The sequence below is a fragment of the Nerophis lumbriciformis genome, linkage group LG06, assembly GCF_033978685.3.
Source record: "Nerophis lumbriciformis linkage group LG06, RoL_Nlum_v2.1, whole genome shotgun sequence".
NCBI classification, from domain to species: Eukaryota; Metazoa; Chordata; class Actinopteri; order Syngnathiformes; family Syngnathidae; genus Nerophis; species Nerophis lumbriciformis.
The window spans coordinates 35284258-35309268 of record NC_084553.2 but is presented as its reverse complement, the minus strand read 5'-3'; the positions used below and the strand labels follow the sequence as shown (position 1 = coordinate 35309268).

At 41.1% G+C, this 25011-nt stretch overlaps 1 protein-coding gene across 1 annotated transcript in view; it reads left to right on the top strand.

Annotated features, from left to right (window-relative positions):
• LOC133608729 (spondin-1-like) overlaps positions 1-25011 on the top strand; it is a 199740-nt gene that overhangs the window by 77508 nt on the left and 97221 nt on the right. Inside the window, exon 6 of the mRNA XM_061964209.2 lies at positions 12468-12616. Within this exon, the coding sequence (XP_061820193.1) occupies positions 12468-12616 (149 nt within the window). The remainder of the gene's footprint in view (positions 1-12467; positions 12617-25011) is intronic.

Here is a 25011-nt window from a genome sequence, read left to right as displayed (position 1 = left end):
CACTGTGCCTGGCTATCAGGATGTGAATGTATTCATGGATTACAGTGCCTCTCTTGTTCAAATTCCTACCAAGTGGATCAATATACTGTTGAGAGCGGAGGAAGATAAACCCTAAGATCCAAGGAAGCCCTAAGTGTCTTATAGCGGGACTTGTTGGTATGTCCTTTCATTTTCACTGTTTTTTATCTACTGTATTTTCCGGACCATAGGGCGCACCGGATTATAAGGCGCACTGCCGATGAATGGTCTAATTTTGATCTTTTTCATATATTATGCGCACCGGATTATAGGGCGCATTAGAGAAGTCATATTATTATAATTTGTTTCTAAATGTAAAACACTTCCTTGTGGTCTACATAACATGTAATGGTGGTTCTTTGGTCAAAATGTTGCACAGATTATGTTTTACAGATCATCTTCAAGACGCTTTCTGACAGTCGCTTCCGAATGCGCCGTTTTGTGGGCGGTCTTATTTACGTGGCTCACCTTCGGCAGCACCTTCTCCCCGTCATCTTTGTTGTAGTGGTGTAGCGTGCAAGGACGGGTGTGAAAGAAGTGTCGAAAGATGAAGCTAACTGTTTTAATGACATTCAGACTTTACTTCAATCAATAACGGAGCAGCATCTTCTCATCCGGAAGCAACCACACCGGAAATGTGTCCCGTGAAAAGCCGTCCGACCGGAACTCTAATAACTGAAGTTTCTTCAGTAGAATAATGTAAACTCACTACGTCGTTATGTTTTAGCGCTTTCATAACGAGTTTACTGACCGATTTAAGTAAGAACATTACACTACTTAATATTAGAAACGACACTAAAACATTTACTACTAAAACATTTTGATAGATTTTTCAGCATCGTGTGTAATGTTCTATATTTTCAATGAACATTTAAAATGTTGATGTTGTTTACTTGGGATTTATATCTTATGTTTGATTGCCATCTACTGGTCACACTTACTTGCACCAAATAAAATAGTGTAGCGTCCCGGAAGAGTTGGTGTTGCAGGGAATTCTGGGTATTTGTTCTGTTGTGTTTAAGTTGTGTTGCGGTGCATATATTCTCCCGAAATGTGTTTGTCATTGTTGTTTAGTGTGGTTTCACGGTATGGCACATATTTATGACAGTGTTTGCATTGTTTATAGGATCACCCTTAGTGTGACATGTATGGCTGTTGACTAAGAATGTTATGGGGTGTTAAAAATTAACTTGATCATTAAAGATGACTATGATCATACAGAGTGACAGATATTCTTGACATCGACAACTTAAGACCATTTTTCACCCAGTTCAACACCTTTAAAGCTCTGAGGTGGGCAAGCTCAACCAAACTTAATCCTCACATTAGGCGCACTGGGTTATAAGGAGCACTATTGAGTATTGAGGGAAAACAAGGATTTTAAGTGCGCCTTATAGTCTGGAAAATACGGTAGGTTTTGTGATTTCTCTAAACTGTGCCCTACTAGTTTATGTCACTGTGTGTGCAATAGCTTTTAACACAACAAATATTCCTGTACAGTGGAACCTGAATTTACACCTATATTTATGTACTTTTCTGTTTACGGATTTTTACATCGTGCCAAATATGCCTATGTGTGCGAACCATGTCTCGACATACGAACGCTTGCCTCATTTATTTATTCATTTTGCATGCTGCATGAGGCCACCACCATTCTGAAGAGGCGGGGCCCTGTACATCACATCCTGTACACGGCCACTTGTCATACAAGGCTCGGATCAGAGCTGTGTCTGCCTGTTTAAGAGATCGTTTTGTGTGTTCAGAAACACTTTAAATGTGTCCAAACTCTCACAGGCTTGCTGTATAGCTTCAGGTTGATAGACAACCGCTTTGAGATAGCGTTTTAGCTAGGTAGCCTCTGGTTTGCGGCCCTTTCTGTTCAAGGATTTTATCATCTAAGGTTTTTTTTTTCCGCAAAGAGTCTTTATTTGTGTTGAGACCGAAAAAGGGGAGGGTTGGACTCTGCCAGGGTTGCCATTTGTCACCTATTCTGTTCATAACTTTTATGGACAGAATTTCTAGGCACAGTCAGGGCGTTGAGGGGATCCAATTTGGTGGCTGCAGGATTAGATCTCTGCTTTTTGTTCAAGTACCCCGAGGTCTTGTTCACGAGTGAGGGAAGAGTGGATTGTGAGATCGACAGGCGGATCGGTGCGGTGTCTGCAGTGATGGAGTTAAAGGAGAATAAGGAGTTGAGCCGCAAGGCAAAGCTCTCAATTACTGAATGACACTCATTGTGTAAATAATACTTATTTATTCATATTTCAGAAACCATCAGTTGCTCTTTTAAAAATTTAGCAGTTTAATCTCTTTTAGTGGCAGTGGAATAAGCAAGGGTATTTTAAGATCTATAAGGCCCAAACGACTCAAGGACTACCTATTACAACCAAACAAATTGCTTTCAAGAGCAGAACTATAGGCTTAGTGGTCATTGCAGAACCAAGGTTTCAAATGGGAGGCCTTTAGTAATAGTACATAGCGTGATGGCTCTCAAGATATACTTTTGGCACGCAAGGTCCACAATTGTGAACCAGATGATATATGGATTCAACGCAGGCTGCTTACGTTCTTGTATAATGGCAGTTGTGCTGAGAGAGTAAGGGTTAATCAGAATAAAATGAATCTCCTTTACCACTTGCCTTCCACAGCAAAACGGGCTGTGCATGAGCTTGAATAATCAGTTACTAAGCACATTGCATGGCAGTCTGCTCCATCTGTGTGAACATATACATCTGAATCAGTGAAGTTATTTGGGCAACCCAGAGGTAGAAAGAGCCCTTCTAGACACATCCAGTTAACGTATACCGAAAGAAGCCCTGCTTCACTATTGGTTTAATCTTGCAACTACTTGGTTAGCTTTCATTCCTGCAATTACCGCATGATATTTAAATACAGTGACATCAGCAAGCAGTTAAAAGTTCTCCTATTATGCAACATTTACTTTTTATGATGTGAATAATGATGATGCAAGAAGGAGTTTTAGTTTTACCAAAGTTGTAAGTGCTTTGTGTCATTGTGTGCTCGCCAAGCGCATGGCCTTGCCCAATAATGCCACAACATCATTGCAGGTGCAACCAAAAAGGAATCAAGGATCAAAAGTGAAAGTATGAACAAAATAAGAAGGCATGCTTGCTATGAAGAACGGCTGGCACCTTGTGAAAACTCGCCAAAAGATGATTTGTAAAGCAAGAGAGAAAAAAACAACTTCTAAGGTTGCAACAGTAAGTCATGCTAAAACACATTATTTTGATACTGTAAAAAAAAAGAAGCGAAACCGAAAAAATAAATTGTATAAAAGAGAAGCGATCATAAAACCTTTGAAACACATAAAAACAATACACGTGTACAAAAAATATTAATATTGTCATCGAAAATATCCACCAAAAATATTTATATTTTTCAATGTTTGTATTTATTTATTGCTAAAACTTGTTTCGGTGAAATACAACTTTTTCTACAATGTCAATTTTTTTTCCGATACCAAATCTTAATGGTATTGTTCTGGCTCCATACAATGGCGCGGCCAAAATCAACCAAAAACTGAAGGTCTTTAAGTGGGGCTTTAATTAGTGCTGGTTAATAATTCCAAGCAAAGCTACTACCAACGGGCCAAAACAGGAAATGGAGTTAAAAAAATAAGACCCTGACAGAGAATAATACACTACAACGAAAAGCAAGACTATACGTCCAAAACGTAATTCTATAATGGGGTGTAGTATGTTTTATTATAATTTTCATTTCATATGGAGATGTTAATAAATATATAGTATGTTTCAGTAAATATATAGAAATGTGTTCTGTCATGTATCTTTCTGCTAGTGGTACAGTCTGTGTTGCTCGTTGATGGTCTGGACCCCAGGATGCAGAGACACCCGTTGAAGTGCAGATAAAAAAAAAAAAAAAAATTATTAAGGAAAGCACAACAAAAATAGTGCAGAAGGGAAGTTCACAAAAAATAACCAGACAAAGGAAGCAAAGAGAAGGAAGACTATGCAGCAACAAGATAGTATGAAGCAAAATATTAATGATTCAGTACTGTCCTCTGGACAGGGCTAGCATAAGAAGTCTCCTGATAAATGATTGCCAGTAGGTGAGTATTCTAATCACAGACTGTTAGCAGGTGCTCAAGCCAGAAGTAAAGTGGCTAAGAAACAAAAAGAGACGGGAAGTAGAGCAACAAATAAAAGCGGTGGTCAGAAAATGTCTTGATCCGTGGTCCGGATCATATTTTGTTTAGTTATGTTCTGTTAGTTTTGGACTTCTTTAGTTCCGTCTGCGCTTCCTTGTTTGTTTTTGTCACCATGGCGACTCATTAGTTTCACCTGTCATTTGTTGTTTGGATCACACCTGTTTGTAATCACTGACTTTATTTAAGCCTGCTTTTGCCGGTCACTCGGTGTGGCTTCATTGGTTGCTTCACGCGAATGTCACTTAAGTTTTTGAGTTATGATTCCTGTGCTAATCGATTCTTTAGCTTCGAGTGTACCTCTGCTAAGTGGTTAGCTTAGCTTCCCGTGCGATCGGCACGCATCCCTTTTGTTTTGTTTTAGTCTGTCTATGAGCATTTATGATTTATGATAAATAAATCATTTCCTACCTCACACCTTGGTCCGGAGCCGTCAGTGTTGCATTGGGAGAACGAATCGCAGCAAGCGTAAACCCACACGTGACAGAAAATAATACAAAATACAGGAAACTAATAATGTCCAAACTTGTCATGACAGCTGGCACATTACAGTGATAATGGGCATATTTCAGACACAATAATGATAATTATTTCATATAAAACTATCTGATTACATTTTCTAATAATTGAACAGCCTTAGTTTTAACAGTCAAGTTTCCCTTTAGCCTGTAGCTATATGACTAACGCTTGTTTTCACCCTTCCTTACTCAGGGACATAACTGCTTTGAACTGGCTCTAACCTGGCCTTGTCTATGCATCCTTTACATCAGGGAGGACAGTTTTGTAAAAAAAAAAAAAAAACAGGCTCCGCCATGTCTATAAATGTTTTCATTCATCCAGGTCATTGTAATCTCAGGGCATTCAATCGATCGCAACTGAACTGTTTGGTTTGTCTTAGAAGATGTTTCGCCTCTCATCTGAGTAGGCTTCATCAGGCTTCACCGCCATACATCTTAAAACAAAGCCTGGAGCTGTGCCAAATCTGTCAGTCAGCTACAGATGTTGCAGAGTTACAGTGTAGTCTTTATGTTACAAGTGAAGCCATAGACTCTGTTGTAGACTGCATTAAAGCCGTTCCTTGTAAGGCTTGCTGAAAACACTTAAACTGTCGAAATTCCAGCACCAAAGCAAGATTTTGGTGCTGGAAAATAAAGTGCAGTTCACCTTCAATTTTTTTTGTATTTACTTGTGGTCGACATAACATGGACGGCGTGGCTCGGTGGGTAGAGTGCCCGTGCCAGCAACCTGTGGGTTCCTGGTTTGATCCTCAACTTCTGCCATCCAAGTCACGTCCGTTGTGTCCTTGAGCAAGACATTTCACCCGTGCTCCTGATGGGTTGTGGTTAGGGCCTTGCATGGCAACTCATGTCATCAGTGTGTATGAATGTGGAACTAGTGTCAAAGCGCTTGAAATACCTTAAAGGTAGAAAAGCGTAACAAGTATAAACCATTTATGTAATAGTGGTTCTTTGGTTAAAATTTAGCATAGATTTTGTTTTACATGTAATCTTTAAACCACTTTCTGACTTTCTCTTCAGAATGTACTGTTTTGTGAACGGTCTTATTTATGCTCCAGGCCAAAGCAACTTCCACTGCATCTCCACCCTGCCAGCCATGTTGTAGTTTACTGACAGATATACACTACTTTGTGTTTGTATTAGAAGGGGCAACAGCAGAGGATGCATGTGCATGTACAGCAAAAGGATAGATAAAATAAGGAATTTACGGCCTGATTTACTAAAGGTTTGAGTCTATTGTTGTGATTTAATCTGTGTGTATGTATGTAGGTACATATGTATGTGTCGCTGCCCCGGTGTGCATTGCTGATCGCGGCGCCGGGTCTGCTGAGGTGCCTTGGCATGCCGGCTGTGGGCGCAGGGCTGGGCCCTTATGGCTTTTTGCCGGATGGGATGCCTGGTGGGTGGTGGGCGGGGGGGGCCTGGACGTGCGGGAGGGGCTGCGGGGTTTGGTGGCGTTGGGCACTGTTGGCGACCAGGCCTCTTGTTTATTTTTATTTATTTTATTTTATTTAAAGGGTTTATTTTTATTTTATTTTATTTTTTTTTTTATTTTCTTTCTATTTTTTTTTTTTTAAATTTTGTATTTATTTATTTATTTATTTATTTTTTTTATTTTTTTATTTTTTTTGTGTGTGTGTTGTGTATGTATGTGTTTGTGTATATGTGGGCTTATGTATATGTGTGTGGGTGTATTAATGTGTATATATGTGTGGATGTGTATGTTTATATGTATATGCATGCGTGTGTATATGTGTGTATGTGTATGTATATGTATATGCATGTATGTATGTGTATATGAATGTGTAGGTGTGTGCATGGGTGTGGATGTCCGGTGGCTCAATTGGCCTGGCGGTGGATGAGTTGGGGTAGGTGGGTTGGTGGCCTCGGTGGTAGCCGGGGGTGTGCGTTGTTGTGGTTTACGGGGTCGGTCGCTTTTTTGTTTTGGTTTCGGCGGCCGCAGGTGTTTACGCTGCGGACGGGCGGTGGTGGTGATGGTTGCTGCGGTGATACCAGCGGTTGGCATCGCTGTGTTGGGTTGGAGTGGTTGGGGGACTGTGGCTGGTGTCTGTGCGCTTGTGGGGTTGTGGGGCTGGCTGGCGTTGGCTTGCCGGCTGGTTTGGGGGCTGGCGGGCGGACGGGATGCATTGGCTTCTTGCCCCGTTGGGGGGCTCCTTCCCCTGGCCGGGACTCGTATGGGCACGTTGCTGTGTGGATGGCCGGGATGCGGTGTTTGCATTGGGCGTGGGGGCTGTGCGGTTTCTCTGCGTTTGGTTGCCGGTATGGGCTCTGCAGGGTTGGGTTGGGGCGGGCGGGGGATGGCTTTGTTTGGCGGGGGGAGGGGCTCGCGTGGCGTCACGTTAAAGTGGTCTGGTGTGGGTCACGGGCTGTGGCGGGGGGTGGCGGCCTCCTGGCCGTAGTTCCTGGTTGTCGGCCGCGTGGACTGGGGGGATGTCCGGGCCCTCTACTCCTCCTACTTATAGCGCACACAGTCACACATATATAGGACTTTGGGGATTGTCCTGCGGGGAGGCATGGCGGGGGGTTGAGGATGCCTCCAATGGGGCTCCAGTCCTCCTGTCTTGTCCCCTGCTCGTCCATCCCTCAATCTTAGCTGCATATTAGACACTTAGGATTTGGGGGGCTTGGTTTGGTTGGGACCCACCATGACCTTGATGTCCCCCAATTTTAATCGCATTATTAGTTCCCACAAGCATACATATCTCACTCACGCTACAGTACACACATCAATAGGGACTGGAGGTCGGCTGTAACGGCTGACCTCCTAATTTTAACTACACAGTAGACACTCTGGGGGCCTTGTACACATGCATGGGGGGTTTGGGGTTCGGCGCACCCCTCATTGCCTCGTCGGCCGGGGGGACTGCGGTCTGGTGGCCTGCCAGGCTTTTATTCATTTATTATTGTTATATTTTATTTTTTATTTTTAATGTATTTATTATTTTTATTTTTATTATTCACTTATTTTTATTTTATTTTATTTTTTAAATTTTATTTTTTATTTTATTTTATTTTTTTATTTTTTATTTTTTTAATCTTATTATTTATTTGTGTGTGGCGTCGCGCGGGTCTCACTTCCTGTTGGATGGGGTCCGTGCCCGTGTGGCCCGACCTTGCGCTGTGGGGTCTCTGTTGGTGACTTGGTGTGGTGGCGGCGCAGCCCCCGTGTCTGGTCTGGATGCTGTGTCTCGGTTGTTTGGGCGGTGGTGTGTTTGTGCGGGTTTGGGTTGGGGTGGGGGGCCTTTTGGTTGGGGGGGTTGTTGGTGTCTCTTGTTTGCGTGTTGGCGTTCGGGCTGACCGGCGGGCTGGCGCCGGCTGGTCTCCGTGGCCCTGGTGGCGTGTGGTTGCTGGTCGCAGTTTTTTTTTTTGATCGCTTTGATTTGATTGGCTGGTGCTGGCTGTCTGGGGTTATTGCGGCTGCTGTTTCTGTTGCCGTTTGTTTGTGGTGTGGGCGCCCGTGGCTGCTGGGTCTGGTGCAGGGGTGTGGCTGATGTTGTGACTGATGGCAGCGCGCGCGCGTGATGGCTGTCGGGGCTGACGAACTGTGTATATGTATGTATATGTGTGTGTATGTATGTATGTTTATATATGTGTATGTGTACATATGTGTATGTATATGTATATATGTGTATGTGTGGGTATGTATACGTGTATGTGTGTATGTGTATGTATATATGTATGTATGTATGTATATTTCTGGGGGTACGCTCTGGGCCTGCCTGTCAGACGGGGGTCGACGCCTCAGGCTACTGCATCCGAACTGCGTGTCTGGAGCTCCTGGGTCCCGCTGTCCATCCCTTCCGGGTGCCCGTCTTGGTTGGGGCCTGTTGGGCCTAGTCCCTGCGTCTGTTGTGGTAGCTTGGTGCTGCAAGGTATTCCGAGGTGCTGCGAGTCGGCCAGTTGCTGGGGTAGTGACCTTGTTTGTCAGCATGTCTGTGATCTTCTTTTAATTCTTTTTTTTTTTAATTAATTAATTAATTTATTTATTAATTTATTTATTTTTTAATATATTTTATTAATATTATTTTTTAATTTTCCCCTCCCTCAGGGGGGGGGCTCGGCGGGGCGGTTGCTGGTTGTTCCATCTCCATCGTTGGGGTCCCTGCGGGTGGGGTGGGTGGTTCCCGTGGCCCTGTGCCTGGGTGGTCCTGCGGCGGCCGGTTTGGGTGGGGTGGCCGGGGGCTGGCCTCGCCGCGCTCTCCGGGGGTGGGGGGTGGGCTCGTGGGGGCCCGGTTGCCAGTGGGGCGGGGGCGGTCTTCCCGTCCGGTTGCGGGGAGTCTCTGGGTCCCTCGGGCGGGGCGTCTCGCCTTTCTGCCCGTGTGGGGTGTGGTCTCTCGCTGGCTTGGGGTCTGGCTGTCCCCTGCTTTTCTCGTGCCCTGTCCTCTGCCGGGTGCGTCTGTCTGCGGCCTGCTGCTGGCCCTTGTGGGCGGTACGGTGGGTCGGGCTCTGGGGTTCCTGTCGCTGGCCGGCTTGGCTGCGTGGGGGCGGTGGTCCCTGGTTCCCTGGGCACCACGCCTCCTGTTTGTGGGTTGGGCTCTCGGGGGTGATGGGGCCGTGCTCTGGCTCCCACGCACTCTGGGAGTCGATTGTATTGTACATGCAAATTCACATATGCTCACATACGTACATAGGTACCTACGCTCCCACATACATACACAAATACAGTACATATTTACCTACCTAATGTTCGTACATCCACACGCACATTCAATATACAAACATACACATACACATACTGTACATATACATTCACTGTACAAACACATATACACATTCTGTACATATACATTCATTGTACAAACACATATACACATTCTGTACATATACAAGTACATATGCATACTTACACTCATGCACATAATCACGTTTCATCAAACATATATTAACGTTGTTGCCCTAGGGTAAACTGGGTGTAACACATGGCACACTGACAAAGCTTAACCTATTGTGACTATAACAATCTACAAGGTTAATGTAGGTTGCTTCTCTTTCTCCCCCTCCATTTTTCTGCATTCTTTCGTATCTCAAGTTATCATTACGTATATGTATTGTTGCATTTAAACAACTGTATTGTTGATAATAAAGGTAAATTATTGGTATTGTTCATTATCAATAGCGCTATTTCTATTGGTATTTGTATTGATCCATTTGTAGTGTAATAATGCTCATTGTTATTTCTGTATTATTTTTTATTTTTCGCTAACTGCTTATTTGCTATTACTTTTACCATCATATTTGTACATGTCATATTTGCTGATGTTGCTCTATTGTTGTTGTTGTTGTTGTTTGCTGTTGTTGTTTTTGTCTCTCTGTCTAATCCCCCTCTTGTCCCCACAATTTCCCCCTCTGTCTTCTTTTTTTTTCTCTTTCTATCCCCTCCTGCTCCGGCCCGGCTGCACTAAATGATAATATAAATACATTTAATAAAGTCAAATACAAATAAGGCAACAAGAGAAGTATCCTACACTTCTCTTTTGTAAAGTAAATCTGAACAGCCGACATGGGCATCTACATCAACTATATGATTTGCCTGAGAAGCTGGACAGGACATAAAAAAAAAAAAAAAAAAAAAAAAAACTGGTGTGTGTTTTTATAGGTTGGACTCACATTGGTTGGACTCCAGGTTGGCTGACTCCTGGCTCCAATTGACTCTTGGAGAAGTCATACGTTTAGGGGTTCACATACTTTTTCCATACCTACAGTGCAACTGTTTACACGTTGTGTTAAAAAAACAAAAGCACATACCATTTTAAGTGCAATATTAGTTTAAAAAGACAGTGTTTGTCTATTGTTGTGATTTAAATTAATGCAGAAATCCCCGTAAAAAAGTGTCTTAAGGAAAATCAGACGTGTGAGCACTAGAACTGGATGTAGTATGGACAAATGGGGCCAATTTTTTTAAACATATTTTTATTTTGTACTTGTCTTAATCTTTTTGTATGTGTTTTTGACTTTTCTCAACTTTTCTTGAAAAGCCTAACAAGGGACAAGGTGTTGCAAATTAGCCTGTGGCAAGAAGTCTTATGTACTTTGACATCGGTTACCTATAGGTAGCAATGTTTAATTGTACTGTCCCTGTCAAATAAATATATCAATACAATAAAATAATCTCAAAGGGTTCAGATACTTTTTCTTGCAACTGACCTCTACCATATATGGAGATATCCGCTGACGTAACTATGGCAAAATATGTCATAATTAGGGTTGCAATATCCGGGAATATTCAAAGTTGGAAACTTTCCATGGGAATTAACGGGAATATATAGGAATTATTGGGAAATTAATGGGAACAAACATTGAATGCAACATGCTCGATCTTGCAGCATAGTTATTAGCTAAAACAACCTGATTTAATGCAAATTCAGTAGAATTTCAACCCTTCACAGTGCATTCCTCCATCACATGTGCAGTACATTCTTCCATCACATGCCCAGATAATTCCCAGCATGCTACACACTACAGCAGGGCTATTGAGGCCACACTAGTATTTGAGGCCAAGTACTTCATCCAGTTAGGTAAGTTTTGATGATATTACTGGGATAAATATATTTGATCTATGGTATTTAAGTTTAATAGAGGTGTAATTGCTTGTTACTGTATGACTGTAGACTACTCCAGCAGACTTCCACTCAAGCTAGCTAGCTGTTCCTGTACTTGTTAAATGATTTTGGGGCCAATATTTCTAGCTAGCGAGCTAGGTTTACGTACCACCACAGTCTCATAATGAACCGAAAATATTTCTCCGTTAGCTGTGATGCTCATTTTCTCTATGTTAAATCCCATTCATTTATGCTAACAATGTTAGCGATCCAAATTTAACTTTTTTGTGATCTGTAAAGTTCAACTTGCAAAAACTAAATCAAAACGTGTAGTTTCCTCTGCCTTCTGTTCTGCTAGCCATTCTGTTGTCATACAAGAATGTAGGTTATACTTTGATTTAGCATGCTGATTGAGTGTTCATTTATTCATCTAGCCTCTTTCTGTTCATTTGTCCATCAGTAAAATATTTTTAAAGACTACTCGAATTGTTTAGCTGACTATTTATATATGTGTGTGACATTGCACTAGTGTTTTACAAGAATAAATAAATACAAACAGAATAATGCCACAAACACCATCTGATGTGTGGAGACATTTCACCCCAACCAATGTAGGCGGAAAGGCTGTGTACATTTGCAAATACTGTGCAAAGAGCTACGTCAAAAATGCCACAAAGATGCAGCAGTATATAGACAAGTGCCCAATAATATATAATTATTGTAATTCCCCATTAATTCCCATATATTCCCATTAATTACCATGGACGGTGTCCAACTTTCCATCCATCTATCTTCTTCCGCTTATCCGAGGTCGGGTCGCGGGGGCAGCAGCCTTAACTTCCCGTGGTAAATTTCCACCCCTTTGCAACCCTAGTCATAATTGTCTCTAATTTCAAACGGCTCATTTAGAAAAAGGTAAAGGTGTTTTATAAATTACTCTGCCGTTACTCCATGGTTTGGATTACATGTTTTGGGAGTTATGGGTATCCCAAATAAACAGGTGCCAACATGTAAGAAAAGTTGGTTTTGCACAATATGACCCCCTTAGTTTATTGACATGAAATTCAACCAACACTGAGGACTGTCCAGGAAAGAAGAAAGCTGCGTGAAAACATGTGATAAAAATGACTTTCTTTTGGATTTGGGACAAACCAAGCTAATGAATAAACTCCATGTCTATAACAGGTCGTGCCAATCACTGGTCAGCCCTCATTGGTGCATCCCATTCAAGGAACTACGTGCTGTGGGAGTACGGAAGCTTTGCCAGTGAAGGAGTCAAACAGGTAGCTGAGCTGGGCTCTCCTGTCAAAATGGAAGAGGAGATCAGACAAAAGGTAACATTTTTTAATTTCCTAACACCTATACAAAAGTATCTAGACAGCTATTACACTGACACAAATAGACAACATATGTAGTTAAACACGCTTACCCGTACAAGATGTACACATGTCTCTGTGGTGGAGTGTCAACTTACATGACATCCATTGAAACTCAGTTTGACATCTACTGCCTATGTTGCTTAAGAAGAATTTTAAAAATCTTGTCAAGCATGCATTACATAGTCATTTTCGAGCCTTGGATTTTCTATACTCCATGATCTTTTGTCGTTTTGCGATCTCTTCAAAACGCATGTTATGTTATTTCTCCTTTCCCTCCTCTCTACCACCTAGTCCAAAAATAACCGGTGCTGGCAGAACAGATGGTCTTGCAGAGTGCTTATTATTGGCTAATATTGAAGACCTGAAAACGCAGCAGATAATTAGTGTGAAAAATGGGTTCTCTGTGTCATTGCTGACTTTTGGTTGCTATTAGAGTGCCACTTTCCTCTTTTCTTTCATATCAAGGAACGTAGCAAAAAGGATTTGATTGAGAATATGGGTGCTTTGGAATGACAGTCAATGCCTCGTTTTCTTTTAGAAACAAGGCTGAATTGATTGAAAGGAAAAGTGACCTTTTTAATTTGGACCCACTTGTTAAATAGTACCTTGCAGCTGGGGAGTTGTCAAAAGAAATTGCCCTGTTGTGTAGAAGGAATGGCGGACGTGTGATTGCAGGGGCGATGATTATACGCAAGATCAATGTAAAGCCTGATGGGTTCGGCTAAAAAAATTTGGCCGGGGGCCGAAAGCTGGTTGCATGCAAAGTAACCATATGTTTGTGTGTTTGTATGCGTGCGTGCGCGTGAGTGTTTACAATGTATAATAATATAATGGATCAGGGTATCCGCGGGGTCTTAAAAAGTCTAAAAAAGTTTTAAATCCAATAATTTGAATTTAAGGCCTTAAAATGTAAAAAAAAATATCCTAAAATCTCATAAAAGGTCTTAAATACGATTTTGAAAGGTCTTAAAAATCTATTGTTGTTACTTTTGTTTAAAACATGCATAAACTTCAATCTTGTTTTTAAATGTTTAGATTTTTGAGGGCGCTAAAACGTAACTACAAAACGGAACTAAAGTAGGCTACCTGTGCTAACCCGTCAGAATTCATCAAGCACCACAGGCTAGTGTGCTGCAGCGGTGTGTTGTTACAGTTAAGCATAGCAGTGTAGAAAACTAAACGAAAGCCCACAGCAAAGCCACATGACTTGCATAAGATGGGTAACTAAAAGTTCAATGATTTGTGTCCCCTGAACGATCAATTTAATGCATGGTTGAACTCGGTGGATGGAAACATATAAAGTGTTTAGTACCCAGATGTGCAGCCATCGAGGAGGGAAGCGTATGTAAACGGAATGGAATGATAATGTAAAAGTAAAAAATCTGGGATAAGTCCGTGTCAAAAGATGCTGAAACGCCACAAACACTTGCACAACTTTACAAAGATCAACTTAACGCCCCCAAAGGAGTGTGGATTAAGTGGTGCCAATTGCCTAAGGAGATCAATATGAGATATTTAGTATTGAAATCATACTATTACATACAGTAAGCACACGCTCATTTCTCTGTGGTAGTAGTGTACTCAGCAGTAAAACTATATTAAAAAAAACATAATTCTCTTATATTATTTCTATTATTTTTTCCAATAATTTCAGGTCAGTTTCTCATGCCTAATCTTTTCCCCAATTTTATACAGCAACTGACATTAAAAGCGGTTGCCTGTTTAGTGTTTACACTCATCTTATTGTGTGGTGAGGAAAGCAATGGAGATTTGCCAATGTCATCTTGTAATGCTTAATAGAAACTAATCCTTGTGTATTAGCAATATGTTTTCAAAAAACAGGTACACATGTTTCCATACACACCAGATACAAAATGAGCTGAGCACATTATTTTATGTTATCCATATTATTCACATCCAAATTCTGTTTGAGGCTTGCAAGCCATAATGGCCTTCCTTCTTTTTAGACAATCACTCTGTCAGCAAACACTGTTTTTCACAACTTTGTGCATATACAGTAGTACTGTAGATGGTTTTATCGGTTTGCTCACTTTGGACAGCCGAAAAAAACATTGGCAAAGTTAACCATTTAGCTTTAGTAGTGATGCTAACTGTCCCTTTCACAGAAATGATGTTGATGTTACATGAAAACACTCGATATGAAGCACACTGCACCTTTTGAAAGAAAACACTTCAAAGACAAATCTAAAAATTGTCTAATATTTTTTTCACTTAGTTTACACTAGAGAAGCTCCTGGTGTATTTAGTTAGTTTAACCATTTTGTTTTCCAATGTGAAAGAGCAGTGCATTAATTAATATACTTAAAATTAATTCTGGACTTCTAATTTTACTTTGTCGTATTTTTTGTCCATATGGATGTGAAATGGTCTTAAATTATTTTCACGATGGTCTTAAAAAAAGTCTTAAAAAGTCTTAAATTTGACATGTTGAAACCTGCAGAGACCCTGTGGATATATCATTAATACATATTATAATTGAATATTAAGAGTAGGTGAAAGTTCAACTACTACCTTGTTTACTTCGATGACGACCTCTTTAAAGCTGTGTAATCAATCAGAAATATCAAGCACCTAAAAGTCAAACGTGAGTAAGTGTGGAGGGAGTGTTTAGCATGTTTCCCATCATGCCTTGCAATGGATTTAAATAGTGTAATTTCAAATTTTATGGTGATGAGATGTTTTTTTTTATATAATATCCACAATGTTCAGTGAGCAGGTTGTGTTATGTGTGACCATGTGTGTTGACTTTCTGTGCTGGTGGAATTGTTTTTCCTGCATTACTAGGAATAATGTTTGGATTGGGTCACATAAGTACACATCATGGTTACTGACCTGAGTTTTTCACATTGTCCAGGAGATAATGACAATTTGCCACCTGTCAGACCCCCCTGGGCCAAATTGAAGATGTTGGCAGGCCCCAGGGGGTTGGACACTCCTGGCTTAAATGGTTGAGTGGCCGGCCAGAAACTCAAGGGTTCCTGGTTGGAATCGGGCTTGGAATCTTAGTCACTGCTGTTGTGACGTGAAGTGAATTATATTTATATAGCGCTTTTCTCTAGTGACTCAAAGCGCTTTATATATAGTGAAACCCAATATCTAAGTTACATTTAAAGGCCTACTAAAATGCGATTTTCTTATTTAAACGGGGATAGCAGGTCCATTCTATGTGTCATACTTGATCATTTCGCGATATTGCCATATTTTTGCTGAAAGGATTTAGTAGAGAACATCGACGATAAAGTTCGCAACATTTGGTCGCTGATAAAAAAGCCTTGCCTCTACCGGAAGTAGCAGACGATATGCGCGTGACGTCACAGGTTGTGGAGCTCCTCACATCTGCACATTGTTAACAATCATGGCCACCAGCAGCGAGAGCGATTCGGACCGAGAAAGCGACAATTTCCCCATTAATTTGAGCGAGGATGAAAGATTTGTGGATGAGGAAAGTGAGAGTGAAGGACTAGAGGGCAGTGGGAGCGATTCAGATAGGGAAGATGCAGTGAGAGGCGGGTGGGACCTGATATTCAGCTGGGAATGACTAAAACAGTAAATAAACACAAGACATATATATACTCTATTAGCCACAACACAACCAGGCTTATATTTAATATGCCACAAATTAATCCAGCATAACAAACACCTCCCCCCTCCCGTCCATATAACCCGCCAATACAACTCAAACACCTGCACAACACACTCAATCCCACAGCCCAAAGTACCGTTCACCTCCCCAAAGTTCATACAGCACATATATTTCCCCAAAGTCCCCAAAGTTACGTATGTGACATGCACATAGCGGCACGCACGTACGGGCAAGCGATCAAATGTTTGGAAGCCGCAGCTGCATGCGTACTCACGGTACCGTGTCTGCGTATCCAACTCAAAGTCCTCCTGGTAAGAGTCTCTGTTGTCCCAGTTCTCCACAGGCCAATGGTAAAGCTTGACTGTCATTTTTCGGGAATGTAAACAATGAAACACCGGCCGTGTTTGTGTTGCTGAAGTCGGTCGCAATACACCGCTTCCCACCTACAGCTTTCTTCTTTGCTGTCTCCATTGTTCATTGAACAAATTCCAAAAGATTCACCAACACAGATGTCCAGAATACTGTGGAATTTTGCGATGGAAAAAGACGACTTAATAGCAGGCCACCATATTGTCCCAAAATGTCCTCCACAATCCGTAACGTCACGTGCCGGCGTCATCATACCGAGACGTTTTCAGCAGGATATTTCGCGCGAAATTTAAAATTGCACTTTAGTAAGCTAACCCGGCCGTATTGGCATGTTTTGCAATGTTAAGATTTCATCATTGATATATAAACTATCAGACTGCGTGGTCGGTAGTAGTGGGTTTCAGTAGGCCTTTAAACCAGTGTGGGAGGCACTTGAAGCAAATGGGTAAAGTGTCTTGCCCAAGGACACAACAGCAGTGACTAGGATGGCGGAAGCGGGGATTGAACCTGCAACCATCAAGTTGCTGGCACGGCCGCTCTACCAACCGAGCTATACCGCCCCGTTGTGTTGTTGGCAAGACATGCCCACCTTGCTCCCAATGCTACCTACACTTGTGTAAATGTGACCTAATGTAGACAATGGGTTTCTCAATGTTATGCGCTTTGAGTCAGAGAAAAAGTGCTAAATAAATATAATTCATTTTACTTCACTTCTTCCAATGGAGAGGGGAGGGAATATTAATGTCCGACTATTTGGTTGATCGTCGAATCAGACTCCTCTGAATCGAATCGTTCAACCTTCGACAATTAGAAGACAGCCCTACCATCTACCATAAGTGATGGTACCCCATCCATTTTTTCTGCATATGAAAAGACAATTGCATCTGCCCAGTTTACATTCGCATCTCGTCCGCTACCTTGAATCTAAAAATGTTAATCACACACTTCAATTTCACACAGTTAAAAAAAAAAAAAAATCTGTCAATGCCCTTGAGTGAAGGAGGCTAGTCCAGGGAGGCTCCTTAGTTTTTTTTTTAGCTGTTCAGCTTCTTAGCAAATGCTGACACACACAGAAAGCTGATTGGCTTTAGTGTCAGGTGCGGCGTCGGAGGGGGCTACCAAACGATGAGTGCAAAATTGAAATTCACAACCATGCACCACTTCAGCAAAGGGGCACACTGATCTGAGTGTTCATTTGCAGACATGCACACAGTGTAAACACATGCACACACACACACACACACACACACACACACACACACACACACACACAAGGGTGGACACCCACTTTTCCATGTCTGATTTACCGCCTTCACTTCAGTGCAATGGCTTTGTTTTACACCGGAGTTTCCCGGCAGTGTTGAGACTCATCATAGTTGTATTGCCTTTGCTGCTCATAGTACCATATCACATACACATAATATGCAGCTTTAGGCTATTGTCTGACTGCATATCATAATAAAATCCAAATTATAACACTGTGGTTGAGTGTTTTTAGATGTTACTCTACAAAACATAATTTCCCTGAGTGCAGTCGTTCAGTACAAACACTCTAGTTCTAGTGGAAGCTGCTTGGCCCACTCATTTACGGCTTACACTATAATGTAATGGACTGGTGATAATAAATATAATATTTCAGGCCAGAACCCTCTCAAACACAGCCGACCCATCACATTCTCGTATTTGCACACAAGCAATCATGCCACTGTGCTGCACATCCCGCTGAATGTAGCAGATGATTGTCGCCCCAATTGCATTCATGGCGGCTCTCCGCCAGCTCACATTTGAATGTATTTAATGTATCCCATAGTAATTTATGTTAAATATACATCTCAAGGTAGAATGCATGCAGCAGTATTACTAGAGGATTTACACATTGGGTGTCTTTAGAGTCCACAGCTCATAAACATAAGCATTATTGTTCAAATTCTCCAATCAGAGGACTTGGCGGCATTGAGATTTCTATCCTCCATCGCTGTCGTGCCCCACCTTTCATGTCTTTGGTGATTTGTAAACGCACTCAGTCCATTACAGAAATCAGCCTTGTCTGTTAAATGAAAAGTTAAAAATGACTTCTCTCCAGCGACAGGACACCAGGGCAAATACCTCATTTAGACTATAAAATCTCCCATTTCCCTTCACGGCATGGTGTTTTTTCCGTGACTGCCTAATACAAACGTTGACTCAAGCCGCCATTATTCTCAGTTCCACAGGTGACACACAGAGAGGGTCTGATTTAGGCTGAAGCCAAATTAGATGTTGAAGAATGATGGCAGGAATTGTAGATCAGTGTCTGTAAAAAATCTTTCTCTCTCTTTTTTAATAATTTCGGACTGTGCTGTCCTCAGTCAGCATGTTATCTTATGCTGTATGTGCCCTGTGATGGACTGGCGACCAATACAGGGTGTAGTGAAGTCACCTGGAATAGCCTCCAGCTGCATGTACTTGCAGCCCTGAACAGGACCAGCTGTATAGAAAACCTCGCTTTAACATTTAAAACATTTTATACATGATGACCGTATGGACATATAGAATAAATTTACATTTCTCGTACACAATCTGTACAGAATTTTCGGAAATATATTCTTTTAATCAGGGGCAGCACGGTGGAACAGGGGTTAGTGCATGTGCCTCACAATACGAAGGTCCCGAGAAGTCCTGGGTTCAATCCCGGGCTCAGGATCTTTCTGTGTGGAGTTCGCATGTTCTCCCCGTGACTGCGTGGGTTCCCTCCGGGTACTCCGGCTTCCTCCCACCTCCAAAAACATGCACCTGGGGATAGGTTGATTGGCAACACTAAATTGTCCCTAGTGTGTGAATGTGAGTGTGAATGTTGTCTGTCTATCTGTGTTGGCCCTGCGATGAGGTGGCAACTTGTCCAGGGTGTACCATGCCTTCCACCCGAATGCAGTTGAGATAGGGTCCAGCACCCCCCGCAACCCCAAAAGGGACAAGCGGTAGGAAATGGATGGATGGATGGACCAGGTTTTCAGCAAGCAGCAAGGAACAGCATTTTTATAATAACAAGGCTGTTACTTCCTTGAGGTTATCAAGTCCAGCCTGGACAGGGCAGGGGTGGTTGGGGCCGTTCTCTTGGATCTACGTAAGGCGTTTGACACAGTTAATCACTCAGTGCTGCTGGCAAAATTACTGAATTTCAATCTCTCCACAAACACTATCAGGTGGTTTCAATCTTACCTCGCAGATTGTTCCCAGTGCAAAAGAATACATGACAAAACTTCGCCCCTCAGTTCCTGTAGCACAGGGGTACATCAAGGGTCTATTCTGGGGCTCTTCAGTTTTTACATCAATTACCTACCTTTCATCTGTGAGGATGTGGAGGTCTTAAGGTATGCGGACAACATAGTTTTCTTTACTCACAGTTCCGTTTAAAAAGAAAAATATTCTCATCTAAATACATTATACAATATGTAGCTAAAATTTAAAAATACAACAAAATAATACGTACGATACAATATATATGTTAATACTATACTTAATTATGACAGATTTGTTTTAAATATATATTTTTTTTTTTTGCCTTTTTAAAGAATATATGCATCATTGCAAATCATGTGATGACGTCCTATTGACCATGCCCCATAACCACGCCCCCACCGCCACAGGTATTTTGGCAATTTACCTGAAATCAACAAAATAAAAATGATTTATATTACAATCATGCTTTGTCAGAGATGATGCTTTGTCAGAGATGTTTTTTTAATGTTATTCTGTGATGTTTGCACCTAAAGAAATGCTAGTACATCAGTTGAGGAATATGAGGGCGGGTGGGGTGGGGTTTTTTCTGGCTGAATTATTGTTTAAATTATTTGATAACATGCTCAGGTCGAGTCCTCAATTACAGAATAATTAGATGGCTCAATATAACATTTTGTTAATTAATAAAGAAGGTTAAAACATTGTCATGCAGCAATATGAAGACCATTAACTTGTACAACATGTAATGTACAGAATATCAAAAGCATTTTTTCCTGGTAGAAATATCACAGATTACAGCTGGGATACACCCCGCCCCGCAATTAATTTTGAGTTAACTATTAACAAAATGTGATTAATTATTTGACAACCCTAATGAAAAGATACCCCTACAAATATATTACTAGAGCGTTGGCAACCCTAATTACAAATAATAAAAAGGATCCATCGACTGAAGTGGATATAGTCTGGTTTAAGAGTGGCATTCATAGTTCATAGTATATTGCAGCCATAGAAGCAGAACAGAACCTTAATTTTTTATTTTGTTCATTGTAATGGCTGCCTACTTTTTTAAATATCATTCTCTCTGCATCATTGTTTATCTAATAAAAAAAGGACATTAATTATTTAATCTCAGTTGGAAGCCTCCTCTTATGACTCATAATGCAAGTTGAGCCCAGCATATATTCCTGTTTAGGAAAACAAAGCATTCCAAAAGCATGCGTGCATGCTGTGGATCCCATGGCAGTCATTAGAATCGCTCAGATCGCACAGTGCAGCCAGAGGCAAGCCCAATTTACCATGGAAGAGGGAGCCAATATGTGCTATGCTGGCACAGTTATATTGTTGTGCACATGAAAATGTTTTTTCCATTTATTTAGAGTACACAGTAATACAACATAGCATGTTTTGTCTCATTGAAAGGCGTGCTGGCTACAACATATTCCCATGTGCATGAAGGCCTTTGTATGCTTCAAGTTTCATGATTTAAAGTCGTCAGGTCATTGTGTTTATGTGTGTCTGGTTGGGCCTTAAGTATGACTTATTACTTCTATGTGCAGCTAAGTGCAACATGAACATATTGGCTAAATGATGGAGTGTACTGGAATGACAGACTGCTGGCTCAGAGATAGGGGTGGACATACAAATGTTTTGTCGATCTAGCATCGTTATTTACAACTTTACTGTGTAGTCTGCTGGTTAATATCTTCATTCAATAGAAGCACAATTGATGAACTACTCCGCAGCAACCAACAGAGGATGCTGGCTAAAGAAGGGTACAATTGTCAGGCTTGCTACAGACAGTTTGGTTATGTTTGGGTTTTCCTGTGTTTAGAATCACTTACTGTCCTGGTGATCTTGTTTTGTCAGTGTTTCCTGTTTGGTCTCTGTGTTTTGCAGCACCTTTTACTTTCTGTCCTGTCATCACACCTTTTCCTCGTTCTTGAAGGCTTGGAATAACCTACAATCGAATATTAAACTTCAAACCCTAGTTACGTTGAATGATTTTAAAGCTTCTGTGAAAGGACTGCAGTCTACCTTGTCTGTATGGCCATGTGTCATGTAGGGATGTTCCGATCCGATATTTGGATCGGATCGGCTGCCGATATTTGCCAAAAATTGCGTATCGGCAAGGCATGGGAAAATGCCGATCCAGATCCAGTTTAAAAAAAAAACCCCGGTCCGTGTTTTCCAACGCACCTATTTAAATAATACATTCCACTTTTCTGCTGCTCCGTAATTTCCGTTCCGCATTTTCCAGCACACCTTCAACACATCCACAATTCTCACGCAGTTGCTTTTAGCTGCTGGCATTACACGACAGGCTCTTCTCACTCTTTCCTGTGTCTCCTTCTCACAGACAGCGAGCGCACCTTCTTACACACGTCACATACTGTCACGTCATACGTCACATACTGTCACGTCATACGTCACATACGTATACGTCCTCTCCCAGCAGAGAGCGAGGTAGCGGCATGGCTAACGTTAGCTGTGATGCTAGCGCAGCTGCTAAGGTGCGCGCCTGCTCAAGCGTCCTCTGCGCACGGCAAATCTATGCCACGCACGAAATAAAAAAAAAAAATAGGCGCATAACAATTTTCGACACACGGACACGACAGAGACAACAGTTTTCGTCATCATTGTTCAAATATTGTGACGTCTGTCGAGACGCCTATCTCCATTCGGTGCCACACGTCCAGACTCCACACCATCAAAATAGTATATATCTGTATCATGAATCAATTTAAGTGGACCCCGTCTTAAACAAGTTGAAAAACTTATTCGGGTGTTACCATTTAGTGGTCAATTGTACGGAATATGTACTTCACTGTGCAACCTACTAATAAAAGTCTCAATCAATCAATCAAAACACATAGAATCATCACACTGCTGTGATTATATGCATCAAGTGTTCATTCAAGGCTAAGGCAAAATATCGAGATATATATTGTGTATCGCAATATAGCCTTAAAATATCGCAATATTAAAAAAAGGCCATATCGCCCAGCCCTAGTTTCAATGATGCCATTTCTGTTTGTCATGTATAATTTTGTCTATTTTGTGTTTATCCTTCAATAAACAGGTCAGTTTCTTGTTACCAACCATTGTGTGTTATTCAAACTCCCCTAATTCAGCTGGCTAGTTGTTATCAAGAGTACTAAAACCCTTTTCAACATGATTCTGACAACTAAGTAGGCTAAATAACTTTAAACTTTAATACATAGGCCAGTATCGGTCAGTATCGGTATCGGTCAGTATCAGTATCGGATCGGAAATGCAAAAACAATATCGGTATCGGATCGGAAGTGCAACAACCTGGATCGGGACATCCCTAGTGTCATGTGAGCATTTAATGTTGTAAATGTGATGTTTTATGTATTTGTTTACTGTTTTTAATGTAACCTTACTGCTGCCCTCTTGGCCAGGTTTCCCTTGGAAAAGAGATCGTTGATCTCAATGGGATTTTACCTGGTTAAATAAAGGCTAATAATAATAATTAGTTCTATTTAGTTCCACCTGGGTCCCTCCTTCAGGGATGGATCATTATTTCTCCTCCTTTTGAGACAGATGATTTGTGTGCTGTTTTGTTTCCATGCTCCTTGTAAGTAATAAATTGTTCTTTACTTGCATTTCCGCCTGACTTTCTCTGCATCCTTGGGGTCACGCATCAAGCAATGCTGACCACCCCGTGACAACAATGCTACAAAGGCTATTCCATCTTATAAATTGAACTCGACACCGTAAAAAAGTCCTTTGTAAATTCACAGTAAATTACTGTGCATTTGCATTACTTCCGCAAAAACATTTGCAGTAATTTCCTGTGAAATATCTCGATAGTAGTTTACTGTAACTTCACAGCTGTGATTCTAAAGTTATTTCAGGTATATTATTCAATTATTATTATACCTAAGTAGAAGTATATCACCTGGAGTTTTACATATTTACTGTGAAAATGATGCAATTGTTAGCCAGTAATTTACTGTGAGTTTACAATTCTGAAAATTATTAGAAATGTCACAGATTATGCAAATTTACCACATCCAGTAAAAAAAAAAAAGTGCTTAGAAAACAATGCTTAATTTATCATTTTAGTTACGGTTCAAATCCTGTGTTTTAAAATACACAATTTCACAGTATTAACATGTAAATGAAGCTGACTCCTTGGTTTTAGCTCTTCTCAGGAAGCAGGCTTACTTAGCTACAGTATGTGTGTCCTGTGAATGACCGGTAACAGTACCCCGCCTTTTGTCTGAAGTCATCTGGAATAGGCTTTAGCTCTCTGCAACCCTAAACAGGATTAGGGGAGAAACATGGATGGAATAAATGCAGCGAAATGCCCGTGGTGGCTGCTGGTCTTTCAAGTAGGGGAATCTTATTTTCAGCCACTTTCTAAACACAAGTACAGTTTTTCAAAAAAGACGATAGTTTTGACAAAGAAAACGTCATTGAGAGCAGGTGTAAAAAAAAAACAGATCGAACATCCACAGGGAAGAAAATACTGCTGTAACTCAGGTGGCAGCACACTCTTGAAGTTGTCAGAAAGTGAGGTTTGATAACATACACATGACACTGCCACACTGGCTGGCCCTGCTTACAGTCTTTTCTTTTCTTTTTTTGCCATGCAGCACTATGATAATTATACAGATTCAATTAATACAACATAATGCAAACTCATATAATAATACAGATCTTAGTACTACATAAAGAATATATATCTAATGGAAAAGGGATCTTGTATGCACCTTTAGGACATGGGCATCAGGCCATATGCTGTAAATGAGCGTTAGATATTGAAAAAAGCTGCAATTACTGCATACCATTTCCATCCCATCTGCTACGAACTGTAGCGGCTGCATCCAACTGCTTAACATATGTCCGGTGTGTTCATTGATAATTGCTGCATAATAAAATGGTCTTGTTTTTAAAGTTTTTGAAAGTAGCAATTCGAGAAACCCCAGATAGAGATCTCAGATTAGACCCTATGATTCTCCAGGCTAGGCTACTTAAATATGGAGGAGATGCGTCCTGAATATTTGTCAGATCTTTATAAGATCAAGGCCAACTAAATACAATAAAACTTCATTATAAATCTGTGATCTTTTATTCATGAGATAGTCCTGATAAATCTGTTTCCGGTGATGTCTGGGCTTGTTATCTT